Source organism: Pagrus major, chromosome 6 (genome assembly GCF_040436345.1).
Source record: "Pagrus major chromosome 6, Pma_NU_1.0".
NCBI classification, from domain to species: Eukaryota; Metazoa; Chordata; class Actinopteri; order Spariformes; family Sparidae; genus Pagrus; species Pagrus major.
In genome coordinates, this window is record NC_133220.1 from 10,268,760 (window position 1) to 10,291,782 (window position 23,023).

Here is a 23,023-nt window from a genome sequence, read left to right on the forward strand (position 1 = left end):
AGTCAACTTAAGCAAACAGTCTGGCCCTTATCATATGTACTGCATGGTTTAATTATAATCACTCATCCCTGAGTAAGTGTAAGCAATTTGTCTTCAGAACATGACACTACTTGCTGACACTTCATGCTTCAAGGGCAACAGGACCTCATGCACAGAACAAATGTACCATTCACCCCATTATCATGAGAACAGACCTTACATATTAATAGCATTCAACATTCTGAAGACATTATAGAAAGGAATATAAGTCCAAGTACATGTTTTACAATTTAAAGCACGGCAATTAGCAGGCTGGGGTCGCCTAAAATTCAATGTGCAAAGTACTGCAAATCAGGCTGGGATCTAAATTTAGACTCACTCGAGTAGTGTATTCACAATCAGCAATGAAGATTTCTGCAAGCCTGAAAAGCTGATTCTGCTTTCACTAGTGACACCAGAGACACAGCGAGGCTTATTTGATGTAATATTTAGTGTTTGAAAAAGCCCTATGCACTTCGCTAGTGGCATCAACACTGTGGAAAAGCCTTGATTCATTTGGAAGTCAGGCACGTGGGACGAATGGCATATGCCTCCAGCAATACAGACCTCACATTACTCTTTGAATTAACCCAGTTACATTCTATATCACACACACACACACATCAGGACTGCATTACATCTAAGCTTAAGTGCACCTTCCAACCCTGTCACTAAAATACTGCTCTCAGAAAACCAGCGTCATCATAGATAAAGTGCTGAAATATTTCATAACATTATGCACATACAGCCTCATCCACTGCATAAATAGCTCTATGATTGGCCCTGGGTCATGATGGAAATATAGTGAATACACAGCACTTTTGCTATTCAAAAGAGAAAGTTATTGTCAAATATATCAACCATATATTACACATACTTTTCATGAAATAAATTTGCCATGTTGCCTTTAATTAGCTATACCTGTTTATCCTTGAGGGTCACAGGGGGCTGGAGCCAGTCCCACCTGACATTGGGGGAGACGTGGAGTACACCCTGGACAACTTACCAGTCCGTTTTCAGAAATGACACATATACCATTGTCACACCAAAATTAGCAGGTTGTCTAAACACGGAAAACACCCACTCAAAATAGGCGATTGACTTCTTTACCATTGGAAGCGGACAAGTTTGCATTTCTGTTTCCCCCCCCCCCCCAGTATGTCATGATCTACGTCACTAATGAAAACAGTGAACAGTAAAAAGCATCATGGGGACCAGTGACAACGCTCAGTGGTTACTGTTTTTATCTTCTACTACAGTCCCTTGCAGGCTTAACAACATTCGAGAGCTGCTTGAACGGCAGATACAAACTGATACAAAAGCCAGATGTTAGTGGGTGTTAGTGGGTTTCTGACTATTATGAAAAGGAGGTATCGAGACCCATTTAGGTTTACAGTCACACCTACGGGCAATTTAGCATTAATTAACCTAACCTGTGGGAGGAAACCGGAGCACCCAGGGGAAACCACACAGAAAGACTTCAGATCGAACCCAGTACCTCTTCGCTGTGAGGATACAACCACTAACCACTGTGCTGCCAAAGGAGTACTTTTAACTCCTAAATCCAAGTCAGCCTTAAACAGCAGGTACAGATGGTAGATTGTAAAGAAATGCAAGTTGTAAAGACATTTTCAACTTAAAGGAATGATATGACATTTTGGGAAATGCGCTGACTTTCTTTCTTGCCAAAAGTTAAGTACAAATTGATACCACACAACTGTTGGTCGGGTAAGTATAAAGCTACATCCAGGACACAGTTAGCTTAGCTTAGCATAAAGACTGGAAACCGGAGGAAACAGCTTGTCTATCTCTCTCCAAAAACAATCAACTTCTAGCATGTCTAAAGCGCACTAATTATCATGTTATATATTGTTTGTAAAAGCTGCAAAAAATCAAAAAGTAAAACATTTTCTGCCGTCATGTGATGACATGAGGTGCTGGTAGGCAGATTTTGTTACTTTCAGACCGAACCAAGCTAGCCATTTCCCCATGTTTCCAGCCTTTACACCATTTGACATAAAGATCACTTTCCAGTGAATATCTGGGAGGAAATAATCAGAAGATCTACTCACACAGAAATGTAATCGATAGTGCAGTTATGAAGCACATGGGGCTTTGAGTGGACTGTGTCATTAAATCAGCGGTGCATCTCTGAGGGATAGCACTACATTCTGAAGTGATTTGCATGTTAATACAGGTTGATCTGCACTTCGATTCCTGCTCACACTGCACATATTATCTCTTTTATGTCACCTTTTTGTGCTTCAAGCTTTGCAGTGAGAAAGATCTGACAGTAAGGTGAAATCATTTTGCTTATTTCAGAGGCAAGTTAAGTGGTTGACAGACTTTTTGTGATCACTCCGTGTCCTTGGAGGTTTCTTTATTTTGCATTGCTGCTACATATTATGACAGGGGAAAACACAAAGGAAACAAGTTGTTCTTTCATTACAAGATCTTAAATATAAATAATCGACCAAAGGAAAAATTAAAATAAAGAATATTTGGAGTGTACGCTCCACTTTCACTTCAATTCACACTAAAGAAAAGATCTAGTCCAGCAGCTATATGTTCTCTGTTTCATCCAGGACCTTGAAACCAGCTTTTCTGAAGATTCGTCTTGATTTAATTTAACGGATTAAGAGTAGAGCACAATCCCTTTGGTGGTCAGATAATTTGACTCTAGGGTACTTAAACCCTGAGCAAGACTTACAGACATCTGTGGTAAAGGGCCGGAATAGAATGATCTAATAAAGTATTTACAAAAGGTCTCCAGGCAGATTTGAGCTCCGAGCTGGAAAACCTAGAAAACATGCTTTCTGGGTTCACGCTTTCTAGTACAACTCAATGAACTACAAAGTTGGGCCCAATTTAAATTGCTACTGAACTTGAGTTTGTGATTTTGATTGGACCCAAATGGACCCAATGGGCAACATAGTCTACATCTTTCTCTCAGGCAATCAAAGTAGAACAGATTGCTTACTTTTATCAACGTGGCTTTAAGATCTTGGAGACCGTGCTTGTTACTTTTAAGTGAGCTCTGTATTGACCAGAAGACTGTTTATCTAGAGTCAGTCAGCCTCAGTGAGCTCCTCTACAGGCCTTATTACACTACACTCATTATGTGCATCACTGCCCCTGAAAAATATACAGTATAAACACATAAGTGGCATTGTTCCATGAGAGAAAAGTTAGAATACTGAAATACTCAAATAAACCAGGAAATTGAATATGCTAATGTAATTATTATTAACTGAAAATGTTGCCAACTTGTGCATTAAATACAGGCTTAGAAGAACAGATGGCACCAATCAGCAAAAAGTTTAAGTTTTCTATGAACTTGAATCTGTTTTGGATCGACTCATGTACGATTCTATCCAGGATTTTGATTAGTCAGTCATGCGTGCTGTTGGGAAAACCTATTTTATTTAGTAGAGTCAGACTGATATATTGGGTCTGGCAGATATATTTGTCTATATTAGCTTTAGAAAGATATATTCATGTATAAGTCAAAAAATGAACCACTGCAGGGCATGGAGGAGTCAGCTCTGCAAGTGACTTGCCTGAGGAATATCTTGTAGATCGAACCGTTGCCTTTACAAGATAATTAATCTATTTATTTGGAGCCTTACAGCATGCAGACTCTTTTCTATCGTGCCCTGCAGTAATTTAGTAATGGTGGCACCATTATAAAGTTTCCTCAACAGCAATATGCCCCGCTTATTATGTACACTGATTGTTATCATAAATATCACGTTATACGTTTATGTCAAAAAAGAAATGGCTGATAAATCATCATGACATTTTTTAAACGCTGATGGTAATATTGGCCTAAAAAATCCAGTGTTGGTCAACCCTTATTATTCTAATATTATACACTTTAATAAGTAGTTTTTACCCGTGTCCCTTTGTTGGTTGGTTTTTTAGCAGATTTACACAATACCTACTGAACTGATATCAACGAAACTTGGGTAGAGGATGAGTCTCGGCCCAGAATAGATCCCATTAACTTTTGATGCACAGACAGAAAAAGGAATTTTTTTCATACTTCTTTTAACATGACAAGACAGGGCGTTTTTTCAATGATTTTGTTAATTTCTCAGGGAATAATGCATGAATCATGATGAAAAAAATCAGGTATATTGAGATAGCTGGTATGTATGAATGTGTAGAATTTGATGTGTATTAGGCTTGACTGAATTCAAGGGAACTGCTTGCCCTTTCCCTTGTCAGCGGCATGTCAGTCCCATTGTGGTTCAGTACTTTGACGCTATTAAAGAGATTTTTTTATTTCTTGCGGGAAATCTTCTAAAGTCATTCCAATCTGACATGGATGTGCACATTTAAAGGTCCAATCTGTATCATTTAGTGGCATCTAGTGGTAAGGTTGCAGATTGCAACCAACTAAACACTCGTCTTTCCCTCTCCTACGGTGGACATTAAAAAAATCTTAAGGCCCTTTCTAGAGCCAGTGTTTGGTTTGTATCTCTGGGCTCCTCTAGAAACTTGGCAGTACAACATGGCACCCACTCCCTCTGCAAATACAGTATAAAGGCTCATTCTAAGGTAACAAAAACAAAACAATTCTTAGTTTCTGGCAATTATGCACTAATGAAAACAGAATTTTGAATCATTATTACATTTCTGCCCATTAATCCTACACACTGGACCTTTAAAAGTCCTTTATGTGTGTAACATGTTCTCTGTTTGCTCCAGCCAGTCAGTTTGGGTTAATTTTATTAGTGCAGTTGTCTTTTGTTGAAATGGAAAGGGGCAGAGAACAGAAAAAAAAAAAAAAGTGAAAATGGCGCAAACATAATTAAAATGTACAGTAACTGCTCAAGACAATTATTAAGACAATCAATTCCAGCAGCCAGTGTCAACAAAAGTGACTTGCAGTATTTTAGCCTAAATGCCACCTCTATCATGAATAATCACTGTCAGCTATGGGCTTTGAAGAACATAACCACGAAACAGATAGTTAAATAAGCAAATACAATAGAGGCCTGTGCAGAAACCACAACTGTGTGTCCCTTATTCTATACAGTACGCTTATCTTCAGGTAACACAAGAAATGACTATACTTCATCATTTTGTACTCACTGTTTGAGACATGAGCTGTCAATCGTACCGTGACTGTGGAAGACTATACTGCCAATTAAACTTCACAAGGATAAAGTGAACTCTTAACTTCCTGTTCCTGAAGCTGGATCACCACACTGTCAAGCTGTAAGCTGCTTCTCGATATCATTTGTGGATAGCATTGTGGGGCAAAACTGATCATCATCATACCAATGACAAATTAAGCAAATTTAGTATAAAGTGTACTGACAAATGTGAGTATACTGAATTTTGTCACTCTTCCAACATAATAAAGACTTCCATAAAACCCGGTTAGTAAAGTATGGAAATGGCCCAGCCGTCCTCGGAGGCAATTTCAACTGACTTCATCAACAATTTCTTTCTGCATAGTAGCAATAGAAACACTATGTGATATGTGTTTTTAATTCAGCTTATGATCTTTTTTTGCATGCAACTACCTCTCCTGCTCCAATCTTTCTTGTTTAGTCAACCACATGCCAGGTTATAAGAGAGATAATGTGAAATAATCTTAAACGATGCGCTTTAGAGCTGGGAAGTACAGTAATGTCCACTGAGCCAATGTCTCCTCACCACATAAGTGATGGCAGTGAGTCTAAAACAGAACAGATAATGGAATGATGGCTTGATATAATAAACTAACCAAAAAGGCTGCCTGCCTCACTGGCGCTGGTCTGGAAACAGGATTACCGCCTCAGTATCACTGTCAATAAAGACAGATGGGCCAGTAGCTCCACACTATACAAGACCAAGACCACATAATTCTATCCAGCAGTGCTCGTGATTAGGATTGATTTTTATTTATTTGACAGCTTTGAAACCACACAGCATAAAGCATAAAGCCACTAAGAATTATAACAGTTAAGTCACGGTGGCCTTCATGGTGTGTGTGTCGAGGCATGGAGTGCATAGCTTTATCTCATAGATGCATTCATTTTTGAGGATAAAGATTGTTTCCACCTAATACGAATAATAATAATACAACTTTATCGTTCCAGTTATTTCAAGCTTTTCTTCATATATCACCCGCTGCTTTGATTATTAACCACTGCAGAAAAATAAATGTAAGATTCCTGTAGAATACCTGTACTTAATGTGTGTACATTTTACCATGTAACTGTACCCAGCTTGTCAGGTAGTGCTTTGAATTGGGATTTAATGTCAGGTAATGTCAGATTATCATAAATTAAATTCCTCTGTGTGTATTTTTTCCATCTATACAGGATAGGACTACAAGTGACTGATGGATGAGAGCTGCTTCTGAAACTGACAGTTCTTTTCATTGTTGATTATTCTGCCAATTATTTTTCTAATTAAACTGCTGGCCGATGCAGCGCCATCACAATTTCAGGACGCTCAAGGTGACGTCCTCAATTGTCTAAAGATATTTTATTAATACAACAGGAGTGAAAGAAGCAAATCCTCACTAATAGCAAACTTGAACCATCAAATCAAATAATTTAATCTCTTGTTTATTTATTTTTTCTTTCTACGATGCCAGGAGGCAAAAGATTCATAATTAATGTTGAATCATCGTTTTGCAATTCAATTCTTCCATATAAATGCTACTGGTTGGCAATTTGTTTGCCACAAAATGTGATCTCCAAAACCAAAATACTTTTGACATTTCTAGTAGATGTAATCACATTTTCACAAAAGCAACTGCTTTCGAACAAGCCAAATTAATCTGACAACAGGATAAACAGATTTCATTTCATTTTTTTTAATTAATATTTTTAAAATCAACAGCATTTAAACAGGTCTAGCTCTTGAATGTATGGAATAACGGCGTTAAACAACATTTTAGATTAAGTGTAGTGCCTCATGTGTTACACCTGGTTTAAAATGTTGCATGTGAAACAGGACTGCGCCTTCCCCCACCCAGCCCCCACAAACACCATCACAACTATTCTCATATTCATGTACCACATCTGTCTAACCAGATCTTCGGATGTGTTCCCTCTGCCTTGGCTCTCTATATGAATTATAAACCAGCTTTCACATACTTTATCAGCTGTATTTACCTACATTAAAAAGGTTTTTGTAAGTTAATGCCATTTCATTTTCATTGTGGCCAATTCAGATTCACAGGTACTGAAAACTAATTTTGTTTTATAAACTATATTAACAGCTATGTGCTGATGAAGGTTCTCAGTCATCCAGGTCATGGTAATTCTAAGTGCTATATTGTAGGCAACTGGACTTGTTTCAGTTTCTTGACACTTAATAATTGTAGAAATGAGCCCTGCATCTTGAAGACGTTTCACCTCCTATCCAAGAGGCTTCTTCAGTTATATTAAGAGCTATAGTTTATCTTTCTTCACACTATCAATTTTGAAATGTATTATATTACAAAAGGTCTATGAAACATTTAAATTAAAAAGATTACAATACAGCAAATTTAACATAATAAAAATGTAGTATTTTCATAAGGGATCCCAGTCTATCTGTGTTATGTAAGATCACAGTATAGCATATAAACACAGACACACACACACACACACACACACTGTATGCACTTTAAAAGCTTGCATGTGTAATGACCTGAGGAATACCACTGGGAAATAGAGTACACACACGAATGAAGCCACTCAAGCATCTGTAACATGTGGCTATGTTAACCTTTGCCTTTTGAGTATTGAACACATGTGGTGAAGACATCAATCACCTCAATCATATATGGCATTTTTATTATTAATGCAGTGAGTTATGCTCATTTAAGTGCAAGATTCTTATGTAATACGGCTATTTGTAGTTCTAATCTTAAATGAAAAATAAAACTTGCCAAATGACTGGTACTAACAACAGTCTTTTAAAACTGAGGACAGAATTTAAGATGGCTTAAGTTATCAGACATTTGCTAAGGTAACATTAAGTAATACCTAATCTTTTGCAGTGGAGTACATTATTAATGTCCCCAAGATGTACGCTGGCTACTTAGCTATTACACTAACAGGTGTTGCTCCTTAAAACTGGCAAATTATTCACTCTTCAGCACACAATTTGGGCCACATGAGCCAGTTTACTTCACTGACATTCATCCTCTCAAACTCAAACTGGCAAAAAACAAAAATTATATCATAAATCTAAGGTGGCAAGTACCATCTTGAGGTGAAGCTACTGTAGAGGAGTAATCAACTTCCCTGCCATCAATGGCCTCATTAGCACATCTTTAGTACAGCTGTTCTGTTTTGCTTGACATGGCATAGCTAGTGTTTTGTTTGCAGGGCTCATTTCTACAATTATTAATGAGCTCATTATTATTACTAATGAGCCCTGTCCTGCCTGCTTCTTTCTTAACTGTGAATGTTTGAAACATTTTAATATATGTTTAGTCATTGTGGCCTAACTTTTTTAAAATAATAATGACATTGTATGGACATTACAATGAGCAAGACTTTAAAAGTGCAGATTAACTCACTACCTTGTGGTGCACATTAATTTTGCTAATTAAGATAGCCTATAATCTCCACCCTAAAAGGTCTAGCTACCATCTCACATTAACATGAATGTATGTGATAATGCCACTGTGACAGGTTTGTCAGGTTTGTTTGTAGCTAACCGTTAGTTTAGCTAGCTAGCCAGCTAAGACAACGAGCTAGTCAAGCTAACCGAAGTTACAACAATTTACCTGAAGTGGCCATTAAAATAATGGCTGTATGAGAGTAACCTTTCACCGGCGACAAAAAAAGCATTAAACTGAACATTAAAAGTGAAACGTCACTTACAGTCACAGGAGTTGAGGACATCTGTTGTAATGCCAATTTTATCCAGTAGCGCCGCCATGACGGCTTCTCAAATGCCGACACAGACATCACCTAGGTTCATTTAATAAGCTACTTTTTTTTTACCAAGGCAAGGCATGGTGCTGTTGTTGTCAGTCCAGGTTAATCAGAACAACTCTATCGCTTCCTATTTTCCCATTTAGGACTCGGTTTTGCTTCTTCAAGCAACGTTTTGACGGTTTTATTTAGCTTCCGTTTCATTTGTGTATCTGTTTGACCTGCTGTCTAATGGTGCGTTCCATTGCAAGTGGGAAGTCGGAATTCCAAGCGTTGGTGTGGTGTCTGTTTTAGTAAATACAATTTGTAGTTGTCATTTTCACTTTCATTCGGGTGATCTGTGCTCAATATAACGCCTTCAGAGTATTTTAGGAGCTTACTCGCCCTGTCGTTTTTTAACTGGCCTTTTACTGTTAAATCAGCTGCTGTAGTTGCTTGTGAAGTTCGCAGACTTGCCATTCAAACACACGTTTGCAGAGAGCGTCCATGTTTTTCCGAGCGTGGAATGCACCATTAGCTCCACCCTGCTGCCCATATTTGGATTTTTCCGACTCCAATGGACGAAGATGGCGGCAAACGAAATGCTAAAATGTTTCTTATAAATGTATTTTATTGTATTGTATAAGATTTTTAATTATTTGAAAATTAATATATACTTTGTTTAAGTTTTACAAGGGAACGGGCCACAGTATTATTTATTTATTTAGTTATTTATTTATTTATTTATCTAGACTTGGAAAATTATCTTTTACATTGACAGCCATCATATGTGTGATTCATGGCACAATTCAAACGGGATCAAAAAATTATTTGTCTCGTTCCATTCACTACCATAGAAAAAATAAGGTCCCATGAGGACGACCGGAAGGGGCTTGACTTCGGCTCTCCAGACAACTTGCCTTTAACAATTTTCCTTAAATAAATTACTCATCAAGCAACCTACCTGTCACTTATCTCACAATATGTTTTTTTTTACCAATATGCCATGTGATGTGATCATACATAAAACAACAATACAGAGTAAGCACCCATACAGAAGCTCCAGCCAGGTGTCAAAAGAATGATTTACTTATCCAACTAAAGCTGACAAGGCAGGTAGAGAGCATCATCATAAATGTGAACCAGGCATTAACATCATGTAGGGTCAGCCATCTATTAACTAGACTAATGACACCTTCAGCAAGCTTAAGATGAGTTAAAGTTTCCCATAGTGTCCCATATTCATCAAACACACTTAAATATACCGTCCTGAAACTTTTTCCTTCAGTTGTTCAGAAAGTGCGCAGTATCAGAAAAGAGATTAAATGCAAGTTGCCTGATTCTTCTCTTCAAGTAAAGAATAGAAATAGAAATACCAAGTAGCTACTTTCACAACAATGGGAGCCCTAAAAATGGTCAGCAGTTACACAACCTGCCAGACGCAATAAAATTCTACAGATCTACCACGCAAAATGTCAATGGGATTTAAAGGTTATACTTCATTTCATAACTTCTTCTTTATAATAACAACATCTGAATGCCAGCATTTGTATTCAGTGCTTTTGCTTTCTGCGTGCGCATGTTACTGACATATATGTGTATCTGACCTAAAGCCGAGCCTCCCTCTGAGCCCCGTGTGTCGCTTTAATGTTTGTTGGTGGTTGATCGCTTCATGAGATATATTCGCGAGGCAGTTTTTGCCCTCACCACAAACACACACACCCATATCCCCAACCCAAATAAATCCCTTGAAATCTGGAAGAGAAACAGACACTCGGGAGCAGCTGCAAAACAGGATGCCCTTGAGAACAGGACACCCCACCCAACATAGCCTGAATAAACAGCTCTGTCAGAGAGCAGAGGGGTGGAGCAGAGAGCAGGCACTGGACAGGGAGGGATGACAAAGAGAGGGGGGAAATAAAGCCAAGTAAAAGTTCAAGAAGTCCACTCTGAAGTGACACCCAATTGCCCTTGTTGTAAGGATGAAAAAGGTGCGTGCTCCCAACTTACAGTAAAAGCAAGACCCCATTTGTGTGACCATAACCCTGGTGAGGGCGTCGTCCAGTCCAAGACAAATTCAAGTGTGAGCAGGTTGATTCAAGGCCAAGACCAAGGAAACAACAACTGTAATAACATTTCAATCACTCAGTCCTAATTCGGTAGTTTTAACTACATTTTCTTTGGGAGAAACAAGCAACAACACAAAACAAAAGGAAACGGATTTCCTCATATCAGTGTTCTTTGAGTTTCTGCTTTGTGTTACATTGCTGTTAGTGATTATAGCTGAAGAAAAATCATGACTTATATATATACACATTTAATTAGAAACTGTGTCTTAGGTAACACTTTATAATAATTATCATTTATTCATATTTTTACCCTTGTCTGTTTGTTCTTTTGTTTGTTGGATGGTTTGTCAGCAGGATTACACAAAAACTACCAAACAGATTTCCATGAAACTGGGATGGAGGATGGGTCTCAGCTCAGAATAGATTCCCATTAACTTTTGGAGCAGATCCAGATAAAGGGACGGATACACAAATTTGTTCTCACTTTCTTAAACATTGTGAGACAGGGCGTTATTCTGACATTGTTAATTTCTCAGGGAATGAAGCATGGATGTTTTTGAAGAAAATCAGGCTCATTTAGGTGGCTGGTATCAATGAGCGACTGCAATTTGATGCTGATTCAAGATCTAGTGAGCTTAAATTATGCAGTTATGCAGTTAAGCAGTTTCATCCTTAATTATGGTCTGATTGTTGTTGTTCCTACAAAGCTGGGTGTGTAATTCTGTTACAGAATAATCAATAATGAAGTTTTGTGCCTTTAACAATCAAATAATAAGATTGTTGGCTGTTGGAATATCAGAATCAGCCAAGCCCAACATATGTAATGTTTTTAGTCCTTCTCGGGTCATTAGACCCTCTAAATTCACAGAAATACATCATTACCAACGGCATAACCTCAGTGCATGCAACTCTAGCCGCAGCAGTGTAAACTAAAGACTGAAATAATGCAGAGAGAGGTCCTAGTCAAAACACCCACAAGGCACAGATAAATGAAAAACTTCTTGAATTTATGTTTTCAGAATATTACCTTGGACCCAATGACAGTTCAGAAATTATGCTGTTCTGTTATCCCCTTTTTCAAGAATGACTCAACTTCTTGTCAAATCTGCTGATAAATTTGCAAAAAATGCAAAGTATATAAATGAGATCTGCTCCTGAACTGACGCTGAAGATATCCAAAACACAACCTCATGGTGTTAATACGTTTTCTCGACGTGATAGGGACTCAGCAGAAAGTGTCAGAAATGTTCAAGTCTGCTGCTTTGCACATATTAAAAAAATCGTATAAGCGTGCCTCTAAGCTGTGCACTATAATAATATAATACATTATCAGTCATCGGCCATTGTCCCTACAGGTTCTGACTATTTAAGTGGACTTTTTGGTGAGAAATTATTATTATCTGAGTCTTTGCGGTGCTTTAGGGGATGCTGCATTGATGCTCCTAAGTGCTCAAAAATCACAAGTTAAGGCTTTTGGGGATAATGGGTGGGGGTGGGAGGGGGATTCGCTCACAGTTGGCTGAAAGTAGATGGCGCAAGACGGAGCAAAGGAGCCAGAGGAGTGCAGGAGGAGACAGTGGAAGCGTGGGTCGGCCCCTGAGACATGTACTGAGTGGATGTGGAATGACAGCACAAGCCCAATTAGTCTTGGATGCCAGGGCTGCTGCAGGGAGGTCGGTGCAAGTGATCAAGCCATTCATGCATTCAAGCACTCACCCACAGGCATTCTACGCCAACAGCCGGGGTGAAGTTACTACAGTCTATCACTGCTTCTGCTGGACTCCTGATCGCTCTCATACTGCTGCCTCCCCTCTCCCTCTTCCTTCCTTCCTTCCTTCCTTCCTCTCTCTCCTGAAATGTCCTGCTTCGCCCCATCACATTTCTTTCTTTTTTTCTCACTAATCCTCAGCTGCATTTCTTATCGGCCTCTCTTTTTTTCCCTTACACATTCACACTCTCTCCTTTAAGGACATTAACACACTCCACTTGAAAGCCAGTGCCACTCCCTCTGTCCTCCACACCCTCCCACTTGTTTCCCATCCCCAGAGCTCGAGTATTACCTCATCCCACTCAGAGGCAAAGGAAGGCATGCGCTCCGTGGACGGCTGCCCAGAGCTGCAGTTAGACACGGATCCACTGCGGCCAGCCAGACCTCCATCCTCCTCCCCGAGTGGTGACGCCAACAAGTCAGAGTCCGACTTGGACAAGCTTCGAATCAGCCCAAGGTCTGCAGGTCTGACTTTGACCGTTGCCTTCGATGTGGACTCAGCTGAAACTTCACTCGAGTCAGCCTTTGGAGTGTGGCTCACCTTGGCGGGGTGGGCATCCGGAGTGCACTCTGCCATTGTTTTGGAGCTGCCAAGTGCAGCTCAAGGATCCTCAGTTTCCTGAAAAGTGATCCAGGATCTTTGTGGAAAGCCAGTCAATATTAGCACTGAAAGACACAGATGAACCAAGTATAAATACTGTCAGCTTGAGAAATTTGACTCCAACTCATACAAAGTGCTCCTGTTTGGAGGGAAAAGGAGCATGTAAGTGAGAGACTTGTTGTGCACAGCAACAATCATCAAGGTCCACCCACTAGTTGTATCCTGTTGCCCTCCCCTTAGTGGCTGGCTGCCCCCTCCTTTAGCCTCTCAACTGTGACTCTTTTGAAAATCCTACACTTTCTCCTCCTCAGACAGTCTGCTTTTCTTATCAGGTCATGTATCTAACGTGGTCAAACCAGTTCAGTAAAGACCAGTTTAAGCAAGAAGCCTAATGTCTGATGGCTAAAAACTCAAACTCATCACAATCATCTGAAGTCAATAAACTCCTCATTCCTGCCTCTTCTTACCTGCTGACTCGTATCCCTGCTGCTCTCTCTGCTGTGTGTTTCTGTGTCTGTCCTGTCCTGAGGTTGTTTCCAGACTCTTCAGGAGGACCGACTCTGTCCCGTACTGAGGATCAGAGGACGCGGGGATCCGAAAGCCTGGCCTTATTCAGACTGACAGCTGGGGTAATCAGGTTACTGACGCACTGGGTGGCTGCTCCATTTTAAAGGAGGGAGAGCCGGGATTCCTCCTTTTTTTGTCGGTGTGTGCTTGTCTAAGAGAGTTTGTGTGCAGGAGGCTGAGGTCACCGAGTTGAGCTGAGATCTATCTATCTATCTATCTATCTATCTATCTATCTATCTATCTATCTATCTATTAATGTATACTATGGATTTACTGATTACTGAATTATTGGATCTCATATTAGGCATTTTTCTGATTACTGTTGTTGTACTGTGTTTTTTTAATCCAGTTGCTGATAAAATAAATTTAAAGGAGACATACTCAGCTCATCTTCAGGTTAATAATTTAATGGGTTACTATTAGAACAGGTTTACATGCTTTAATGTTCAAATAACACATCAGTTTTCTCATACTGTCCAGTGCTACTCTGTATTCACCCTCTGTCTAAGACGCTCTGTCTTAGCTACTGTCTCTTTAAGGCCCCCCTTCCCAAATACCTCTGATTGGTCAGCTCACACACGCCTGAGCCAGCACTGCTAACAACAACAGAGCAGCTGTGCTTAATCAATTCTTACGTGCCAAACTAGCCGCCAGGCATAATTTATGCAAATGTGTGACACAGTGACATAATGTGATGTCACAAAGTCACGGAATTGAAATAGTGACGAGGCATTTCAGGAGCAGTGTTTTCTGTGGGAGAGAGGAGCTTCTGTTGGTGATGACTTTTTTTGAACTTTCTAGATCTTTTACATGCACAAGAACATATATAAAACACTGAAGGAACGGAAGAAAACAAAAAAGCATAACAGGTCCCATTCAAAAATGAGCTGCTTTGGCTCTGCTGCAGTAATGTAATCTGTAAAGTAACTAGTAACTAAAGTTATCAGATAAATGTAGTGGAGTAAAAAGTAATATATTTGCTACCAAAATGGAGTGGAGCAGAAGTTTAAAGTAGCAGATAATTGAAATACTCAAGTCAAGTACCTCAAAATTGTACTTAAGTACAGTACTTGAGTAAATGTACTTAGTTACATTCCGTCGCTGAGTGTAGCAGAATATTTAGGATGTCCCTCTGGATGCTTCTCCTATTTATCATCTGTAACTTCTGCCTGACCAGAAGCTTCATCTCTAATAGACTTTCATGCACATATTTTACAGTCACAAATCCAGTCGAGGCCAAAGTGGAAACACTTGACAGCAGGGAAAAACTTATTTTGATGCCAAAGTCAATACATTACATTGATTTTCTGTGATATATTTGAAGGAAAATATCTTACTGATGATCATTTACCAAGCCATAAAAGCCACAAAGTGTTTTTGTTGTGTTCTTTGACTCGGAAGTATGAGGTAAATAGGAACTCTTGGGATCCGCAGAGGTTATAAAAAAATCCGATTAGGAAATGTTGATGATATGGGAGGAATGTAGAAAAGATCTCACACACTCTGTGCTATTCATGACTCCTCTCAAAGGGAGTCAATGCTGACAAAAGGGTCTCTTGTGAGGCATCCTTAGTATTCACAGGCAACCGTAGCCGTGCACAGCGCGCCTCTGTGCCCTGTGCCCTCAATCAGCCAAGTTCCTTGCATGCTCACCTCTTCCCTATGGGCAGCGCTGGTATGTGCATGACAAAAGAGATAACATCCTCCTCTCGCCGAGGAGGGCTCACACTGCCACACACTGCTTAGCTGGCAATAACAAAAGCCACATCTAATGAAGCACGTTGAATTGCACATCTAATGATCTCTATGACTGTGATGAGGATGAAACAGTTATCCACATCTTCTGTGCCATTTCAGACAATAGAGGCTCTGGAATACAACATGTTTCAAGATAATGATGTCTTCACGGCATATTAGAGCGACTAAAATAAAACATGCATCCCCTCCTTCAGCTGGCTGGCTGCTGAGCCCCGGGCTAAAGACAGTGGTGACTCATGAACACTCTTCTCAAACAAAGACATGCACACTGTGCAAGTCACAGGGAGACAGCGCAGTACAGTAAACACACACACTGGAGTGCGACGTTCTCATGAGTCTGTGTGTATGGGTTGTTTCCTCTTAAATTGTTTGACACACAGATGCCTTTTCAGGATTCTTGTGAGTGTTCGTGACGTTCTTTCCACCTGCTCTATGTGTCCCCAGGTCTGCAATTGACATTTTTAATAACACTGCGCAAGTCCTAAAACCACTTTTCTCACCACTCCAGTCTATAAATCATTATCCTCTCTCTGCAATTTGGTGCCCTGCAGTTCCCACTTGATCAGCTGGCATTACAGAGACGGAGAACGAGGCCACTGGGCAAAGATCGAATAAAGTTAATCAACCTAGGAAGCTATTACCTTCAAAAAGGGCTGTTTGGTTTCAAAACAAATCAGGAAAAAAAGCACAAATACAAAAACTCCATATCAGCCTCTCATAACGCCATTAAAATGTGTTATACACATCCCTGTTTGCCTGGGAATGTACAGCCCTCAATGACAGTCTTATGGTTCATTCTCTGAAATCCCACAGTACATTATTTGGCCTGTGTTTTTCTCCTTTGAGAGTCTGAGAGGACGTTAACCCGAGAGTCATGGACAAGAATGCTCTGATGCTAACCTCTAAGGTCATTTGTTCCCCAAGGCAGCGGGGATGCCATTCATCCAAGCTTTCATTTTCACAGCCCCGAAATGTGAGAATTCATACCCTACATCACTGGATAAGCAGAAATTCCAATGATATAATGGACTGTATCAAGATATGCTCAGAAGACGAAAACAACAAGAGGTCATTCACAGGCCAGCATCATGTACAGTGTTTAGATTTTGAAATAACCCCGAGACAAATTCAGTACAGGCTACAGGCAGTGTTATTTTTACATTATTTTGGAGCTACCTCACACGGGCGTCTCATTCTTCAAATGCTACCTCATTGTAAAAGATGTTTCAAAGTCGAGGGATGAAATAAATCACTTCCATGGAGTCAACAGCAGAACTACCTGCTGTTGGTTCAGAACGGCAAAGACGCGGCTCCTGTGAGAGCTTTCCAGCAGACACGAACGGAGATGACCCCTCAGCAGGGAAATGGGAGGGCAAGTGTGCATGGCTGAGTGAAGACGTAGCGCTGGATATCCATCAGCGTTAGAGAGGAGGGGAGCGAGACGGAGAGACTGGAGGGTAGAGATTCAATCCTTTCTCAGCGTCTAACTGGGTTTAGTTGGTAATCTCACTGGGTTATTCTGTGAAAATCCTCAAATACCCTGTTATCAATAGCATCTGCAACATCTGTAGGTTATGGGAAAATCGACATGAAGTTCCCCACAGTGAAAGGATCCGGCAATCATCTCCCGCTGTAGAGTGGCTTACTGGCATTTAGCCACACTGGAGGCACGCTCTATTGTTGGCAATGATGGTCGGTGGGTTTTAGTGTGATGTCTCAACAATTATTGGATGCACTGCAATGAAATCTGGTGCAGACATTCCAGGTTTCCAGACGATGAATCCTAATGACTTTGGTGATCTCCTGACATCATGATTATCATGAATTAATTAATCGTTAATCGTCCTGCGATAATGAATCCTAATGACTGTGATAATCCACACGATCTGATATCGTCGTGTTTGTTGTTGTTCCCAGAACATCATAGTTAACGTTGTTCCAGAATCATTTAAACCAAACCAATTAAGGTTTTGTCATGTCACAGCCAAGCAACTCTGGGGAAAAGACTGGAAAAATACGCACATGTCTTTAACACTGTGAAAGGGTCTATAACCCAAATCATGTTTTCCTAAACCACACTAAGTACTTTAGTTCCCTAACCCTAACCAAGTATTTGATTTCCCTAAACCTAATCAAGTATTTTAGTTCCCTAAACATAACCAAGTATTTTAGTTCCCTAAACCTAACCAAGTATTTTAGTTCCCTAACCCTAACCAAGTATTTTAGTTCCCCAAACCTACTCATGTATTTTAGTTCCCTAAACATAACCAAGCACTTTAGTTCCCTAAACATAACCAAGTACTTTAGTTCCCTAAACATAACCAAGTATTTTAGTTCCCTAAACATAACCAAGTACTTTAGTTCCCTAAACATAACCAAGTATTTTAGTTCCCCAAACCTAATCACGTATTTTAGTTCCCTAAATATAACCAAGTACTTTAGTTCCCTAAACATAACCAAGTATTTTAGTTCCCCAAACCTAATCACGTATTTTAGTTCCCTAAACATAACCAAGTATTTTAGGTCCCTAAACATAACCAAGTATTTTAGTTCCCTAAACATAACCAAGGATTTTTGTTGCCTAAACATAGCCAAGGACTGTGATAATGATGTTAGCGTCAGTCACTACATACGCTGGTTCCAATAAAAAAAAGCATGAGAAATATACTAGAGATCCAATATGAATCATATAAATCCAAGCGACAATCTGAAATCATCCAGACTGATATGCATTAGTAGCAATCTAAAATCTCATTTCATGTGGGTTTTTGCTGTCCAGACTTCCTAAGATTAATCAGGATACAATCTGGATATGCTAAAAAAAAAAAAAAAAAAATGGATTTGGGCCGGCAGTCTGAACATAGAAATCTAAATCTGAAGGCTTGAAGAAGTGGTGACAGCCAGCAGATGCCTTTAAACAAGATGCATTGTTGTGACAATGTAAAACAGAGAGCAATCAATCTCGAGCAGGACGTTCCAGCATTGTTGTCATAAATTTTCACCTTCAAAAACCAGTTATCAGTGATGTTATTACAGCATCTATACTGCATCCTTTTCAAAAGGAAAATATTTTTTGGTCTGCTCTGATAAGGGATTGCTCATTCTTTTCTATCACGCTGCGTGGCATCATGTGCCACAACAACTGCTGCCGGCCTCATAAGGATAAAGATACATTTATCAGATAATATCAGCATGCTAGAAAGATCAGAATCAAAGCGCACCGTGGAATCCAACTGAAGGTCCTTTATTTGTATGGAAGACAAGATACGATGGCATGATACCCTGTGTGTTCACCTGCAGTGTATTCATGTATGCATGCACGCACGTGTGTGCACATGTATGTGTACACATGCACGGAGGGGTAAATGTTTGTGTTGAAGCCAGAGGCACGCAAAGCTTCGTGTGTTAGGTTGAAGCTCTCTGTGCTGCTCTCAGTGAAAACAATGGGCACGGCTCCATGTTTCCCATCAGGGGGGTGATGATGACAATGGCCAGTGACAGATTTAACACATTCCCAGTTTTATTGCGGTTGGCTCAGAATATAATAAAAAAAAAGACCAAAAATTTTCAATTTAATCTAATATCTAACAATCTATTATCAAAGGTTCATTGGGAGAAAATGAAGAAGGGACACTTTAATTCAAAGGGAAGAAAAGACAAATCAAATAAGTGAGCAAAAGAAGCAGAGAGCCAAGAAGAGAAGGCTCGTAAATGGTTGGATACAGCTTCCTTTAAATATGAAAGAATTTTAGTTGAAAAACATTCAATAATCAACTTAAATGATCAACAGAATGTGAATAAATAGCAGTTTTGACTTTATGTTGTCTGCTTGTTGCAGAGATACCCACTAGAGTTTGCATGCTTACCAGCTAGCCTGGTTCAAAGCTCCTGTGCTAGCGGTGTAAAAACACCAACACTCCCCTGGTCCCCAAGCTCCCAGTTCAAACTGCTAGCTGCACGGCTAACTGAGTTAACTAGTGAAGAGCAGCAACAGTTAGCGGCAGTTAGCAGGTGATATGCGAAGGACAAATGGAGGTCCGTGTAAGACCAATTTGACTCTGAGTGGCATCCTCTACCGGTTGTACCATCTATTTTCGTATGTAGAAGGAGATGAAATGAGCCTTTAATCCGACGTCAGGATGTGTGTGAGAGGGGGACGGTTTAAGCTAAACGACCATCTGACAAGCACCTCTGATGGAGTACACCGGCCCCTTAATTAATCCGGAGATAACGCTGACGGTTCACAGGCAGGTCACTCTCAATGTAACACCGCTATAATAGCTGCCCTTGGCAAGCTCCATATCCAGAGAGTACTGGAGATGTACGTCGTAATGATAGTAATGATATTGGTAGTCATGAATCAATCAGGCATGCTATATTCAGCTGAGAGTCGAGGAATTTATTCTGAGCGAAGTGCCACTGTAAGACAATCCACTTCCATTATTAGACGGCTCACGCAGAACTTTAAGATAGATTAAGAACACACGTTGAGCATAAGGACATTAATCACTGCTGATAGCGGAGGGAAAATCCATTTATAACAGAAGACTCTGCACATACTCAAGGTACAAAATACTACAGGAGCGCCTTCCCGTTATCACGTTGCTTTTCTTCTCGCCTACTGTCTCAAATCTCTTAAAAAAAGTCATTCTTTTATGTGCAAAAGTTTATTGCCAGGCTAAATCTGCCTTCATCTGTAGATACACAGTGCTTAGCCAAAGGCTTTTAGCCTTTTAAACTTTTCAACATCAAAGAATTTTACAAAGTACGAATCCTTTCCTTCCTTAAAAATAGACTCTGCCCTTGACTCTATATTGAGCACATTTTTAGAAGCAATTTCACTTGTTGCCGGAGTAAAAGGCAAGATAGCACTCTAGTATTCAGCTTTCTGTCATGACTACCTCAGATTTCAAAAGTGTCGCTATAGGAGATTTTTGTTCTAACCTGGTTTCACCCGCTCGTTCTTATTTTTAGAAAGAGACGATGTTCCTGAAATATGTTACTTCTTTATATCGGAAACCTCAGTCAGACGACCTCCTCAGAGAAGCATGACTTGACAGCGTGGCTATAAAAAAGTCAGGGAATTTTTCTGAAAGCGACTAAAAATGTGCCCGGGAATGCTTTTGGGTTTTTGTTTTGAGTATTCTCATTTAGCAGAGAGCTGACAAACTCAAATCTTTGTCAAAAGAGAAAATTAAGCAAAGAAAGAACAATGCCCAACAGTGGGGAGCGCTCTCCCGCGTAGACTTCGACAAAGATGGGTTTTTGCTCATTTCGAACAAGAGCCGAGTCCTTGTGTTAAACACCATTATATGCATGAATGAGATGGTAACAGATGATGGGTTTTTCAATGTCACCATGGGCGCATATTGACTGACAGAAGAGAACAACAGACATTTCTGTAGGGGAGATAAGCAGACAGACACTTGATTGCAAAGACAGCTTCCCGATAGAAACAATTTGGGATACTTGAGGCAGTTTCGTGTTTGCCTCTGAGGCTGGAAAAGAAGTGATTTGTGAGACTTCTCTCCTCCCTGTTTGCTGGTAATCTTCCACGATCATTACGGGTAAAACTGCAGATTTTGCACCTTCACTCTGGATTCATCGTGTTGTGTGTGTTCGTGTACAAGAAAGAACTGAAGTGAGGGGGTTTAGGATTGTTCTTGCTGCTCCTGATGAGAAGAAAGACTGTGGAAGGCTCCTTCTGGCACGACATTTTGTCATTTTCAGCATTTTGACAGGGAGCAGTAACTACAAAGGTAGCAAAATTGAGAAGTTTTCAGGCTGGGTGGCAAACTGCATAAGAGATACACAGGTTTCCTTCATTTTACACCTTTTTTTGGCTACTTACAAAAATGTAGATAGTGCACTCTGCCTTCGGGTAACCTTCACAAAATGGAAAAATGCAGTATCTACTCACAAAATCTCCATTCAGCTTTCATTTTAAAAGAAAAAAAACATAATAATGATTGTTTACAGGATCTATTTTTTGCTATGTGACTGTCCTATGTCTATTATTTAACTATAAAGCCAGGAATCTGTGTCTGTCTGCACACGTGATCCCTCCCATGTGATCTCATGGGGAAATAGACGTAAAAACAAAACAAAACGGAGATTGGTGCGAGGCTACAACTTGCTGTAGTAACATGTTGCAGTGTGGACAAAACAAAAGCAGAAGTTTTAACAAGACTGGATGACCGAGGAGACGCAGTCAACACAGGTTTTTTCTCTTCTTCAGTGAGAACTGGAGGTGCCATTTTTAAGTCTCTCCTAACAGTAGTATGCTAGATAATGTTAGCCTCAGGGGCTGGAGTGTTTACCATTGCTTGGCTGCACCGTTTGATGCTTCAGGATGCCTCTGTCAATGGATGTTCTCAGAAAGTACCGATGTAATCATCCAGATTTTAAATCATAAATATCAAACATGGTTGATATTATCAGAGCGGCCCGATGAGTCTGTGAGCAGTTCAGGAGGCTTAAGACCGGATCCGTAGACATTTCACATCACCAGATAGTCTGTGCCGAACATCATGTTTTCAACGGGCACTGCACTAGTTAATACTTTTATTGAAATCTAAAGCAAACAATAATTGAACCTGTGATGGTAAGGTAGCTTAACCACAGCAAAATCACATTAATTACATGAGGCAACTCACTTTTGACCAGATGTGTAGCGGCTCGGTAGTTTTGAAGAGTAGTCCTTATCCTTCTGAAATAATTCAACTTCAACAGACAGTTGCACTTACCAACTCTAGAACTGTGTGTGCGTGTTGTATTAGAGCAGAAATTGAACAAAACTGGGTCAGGAATCAAGTAAAGTGGAAATAAACCCAGAATAATTCAGGTTAAACATCATGAAACATTACACGAACACAGGAGAAGAGTGAGCTTCAGAACACGGACAAGAAAAAGCACGAAAATGAGATTTTCTTATGAGGCAAAGTGATAAATGCACAAATAGTCTCTGTGACGGCCAGGAACGCTCTTAAGAGGCAGACATTTGCAACTACTTTTATATGCATGTATGGATGAGAACCATATGTTTGAGGTGATGAGGACCCTGATAAAAAATTCAAGTCCTAAGTTGGAGGTGAGGTTATATGAAAAATTCATCGAGTCATATTCCAAATTTAGACTTTCCGAATTGGGGGAAACAAAAACAAACCAAAACAGAGTGTAACAACCTCATCACCTCACGTGCACTCGCCGTCACCAATATGACCTTTTACTGTCAGAGTTGTTCATGGTGTTTAACCATGTAATAACAACAGCTGTGGTTCGATTCCAGCCGTGGATCTTTGTTGCACATCACTGTCACCGCTCTAATAAAGGAACAAAACTCTCAAAAACACTTTGAAGGGAAAAAAAAATAATAATAATCACA

The 23,023-nt window shown here is 39.9% G+C and overlaps 1 protein-coding gene across 3 annotated transcripts in view; it reads right to left on the reverse strand.

Annotated features, from left to right (window-relative positions):
- anks1ab (ankyrin repeat and sterile alpha motif domain containing 1Ab) overlaps window positions 1-13,426 on the reverse strand; it is a 44,495-nt gene extending 31,069 nt beyond the window's left edge. For 2 of the 3 annotated variants that reach the window (XR_012179463.1, XM_073469299.1), the window contains exon 1: window positions 13,006-13,426. Coding sequence is in view for 2 of the 3 variants with exons in the window: in XM_073469299.1 (XP_073325400.1) it covers window positions 13,006-13,290 (285 nt within the window). In the remaining variant the exon portion in view is untranslated. Of the gene's footprint in view, window positions 1-8,843; window positions 9,068-13,005 lie in introns of those variants that run through there. The other variant, XM_073469300.1, reaches the window with a different exon arrangement.
- Between the last annotated feature and the right edge of the window lie 9,597 nt (window positions 13,427-23,023).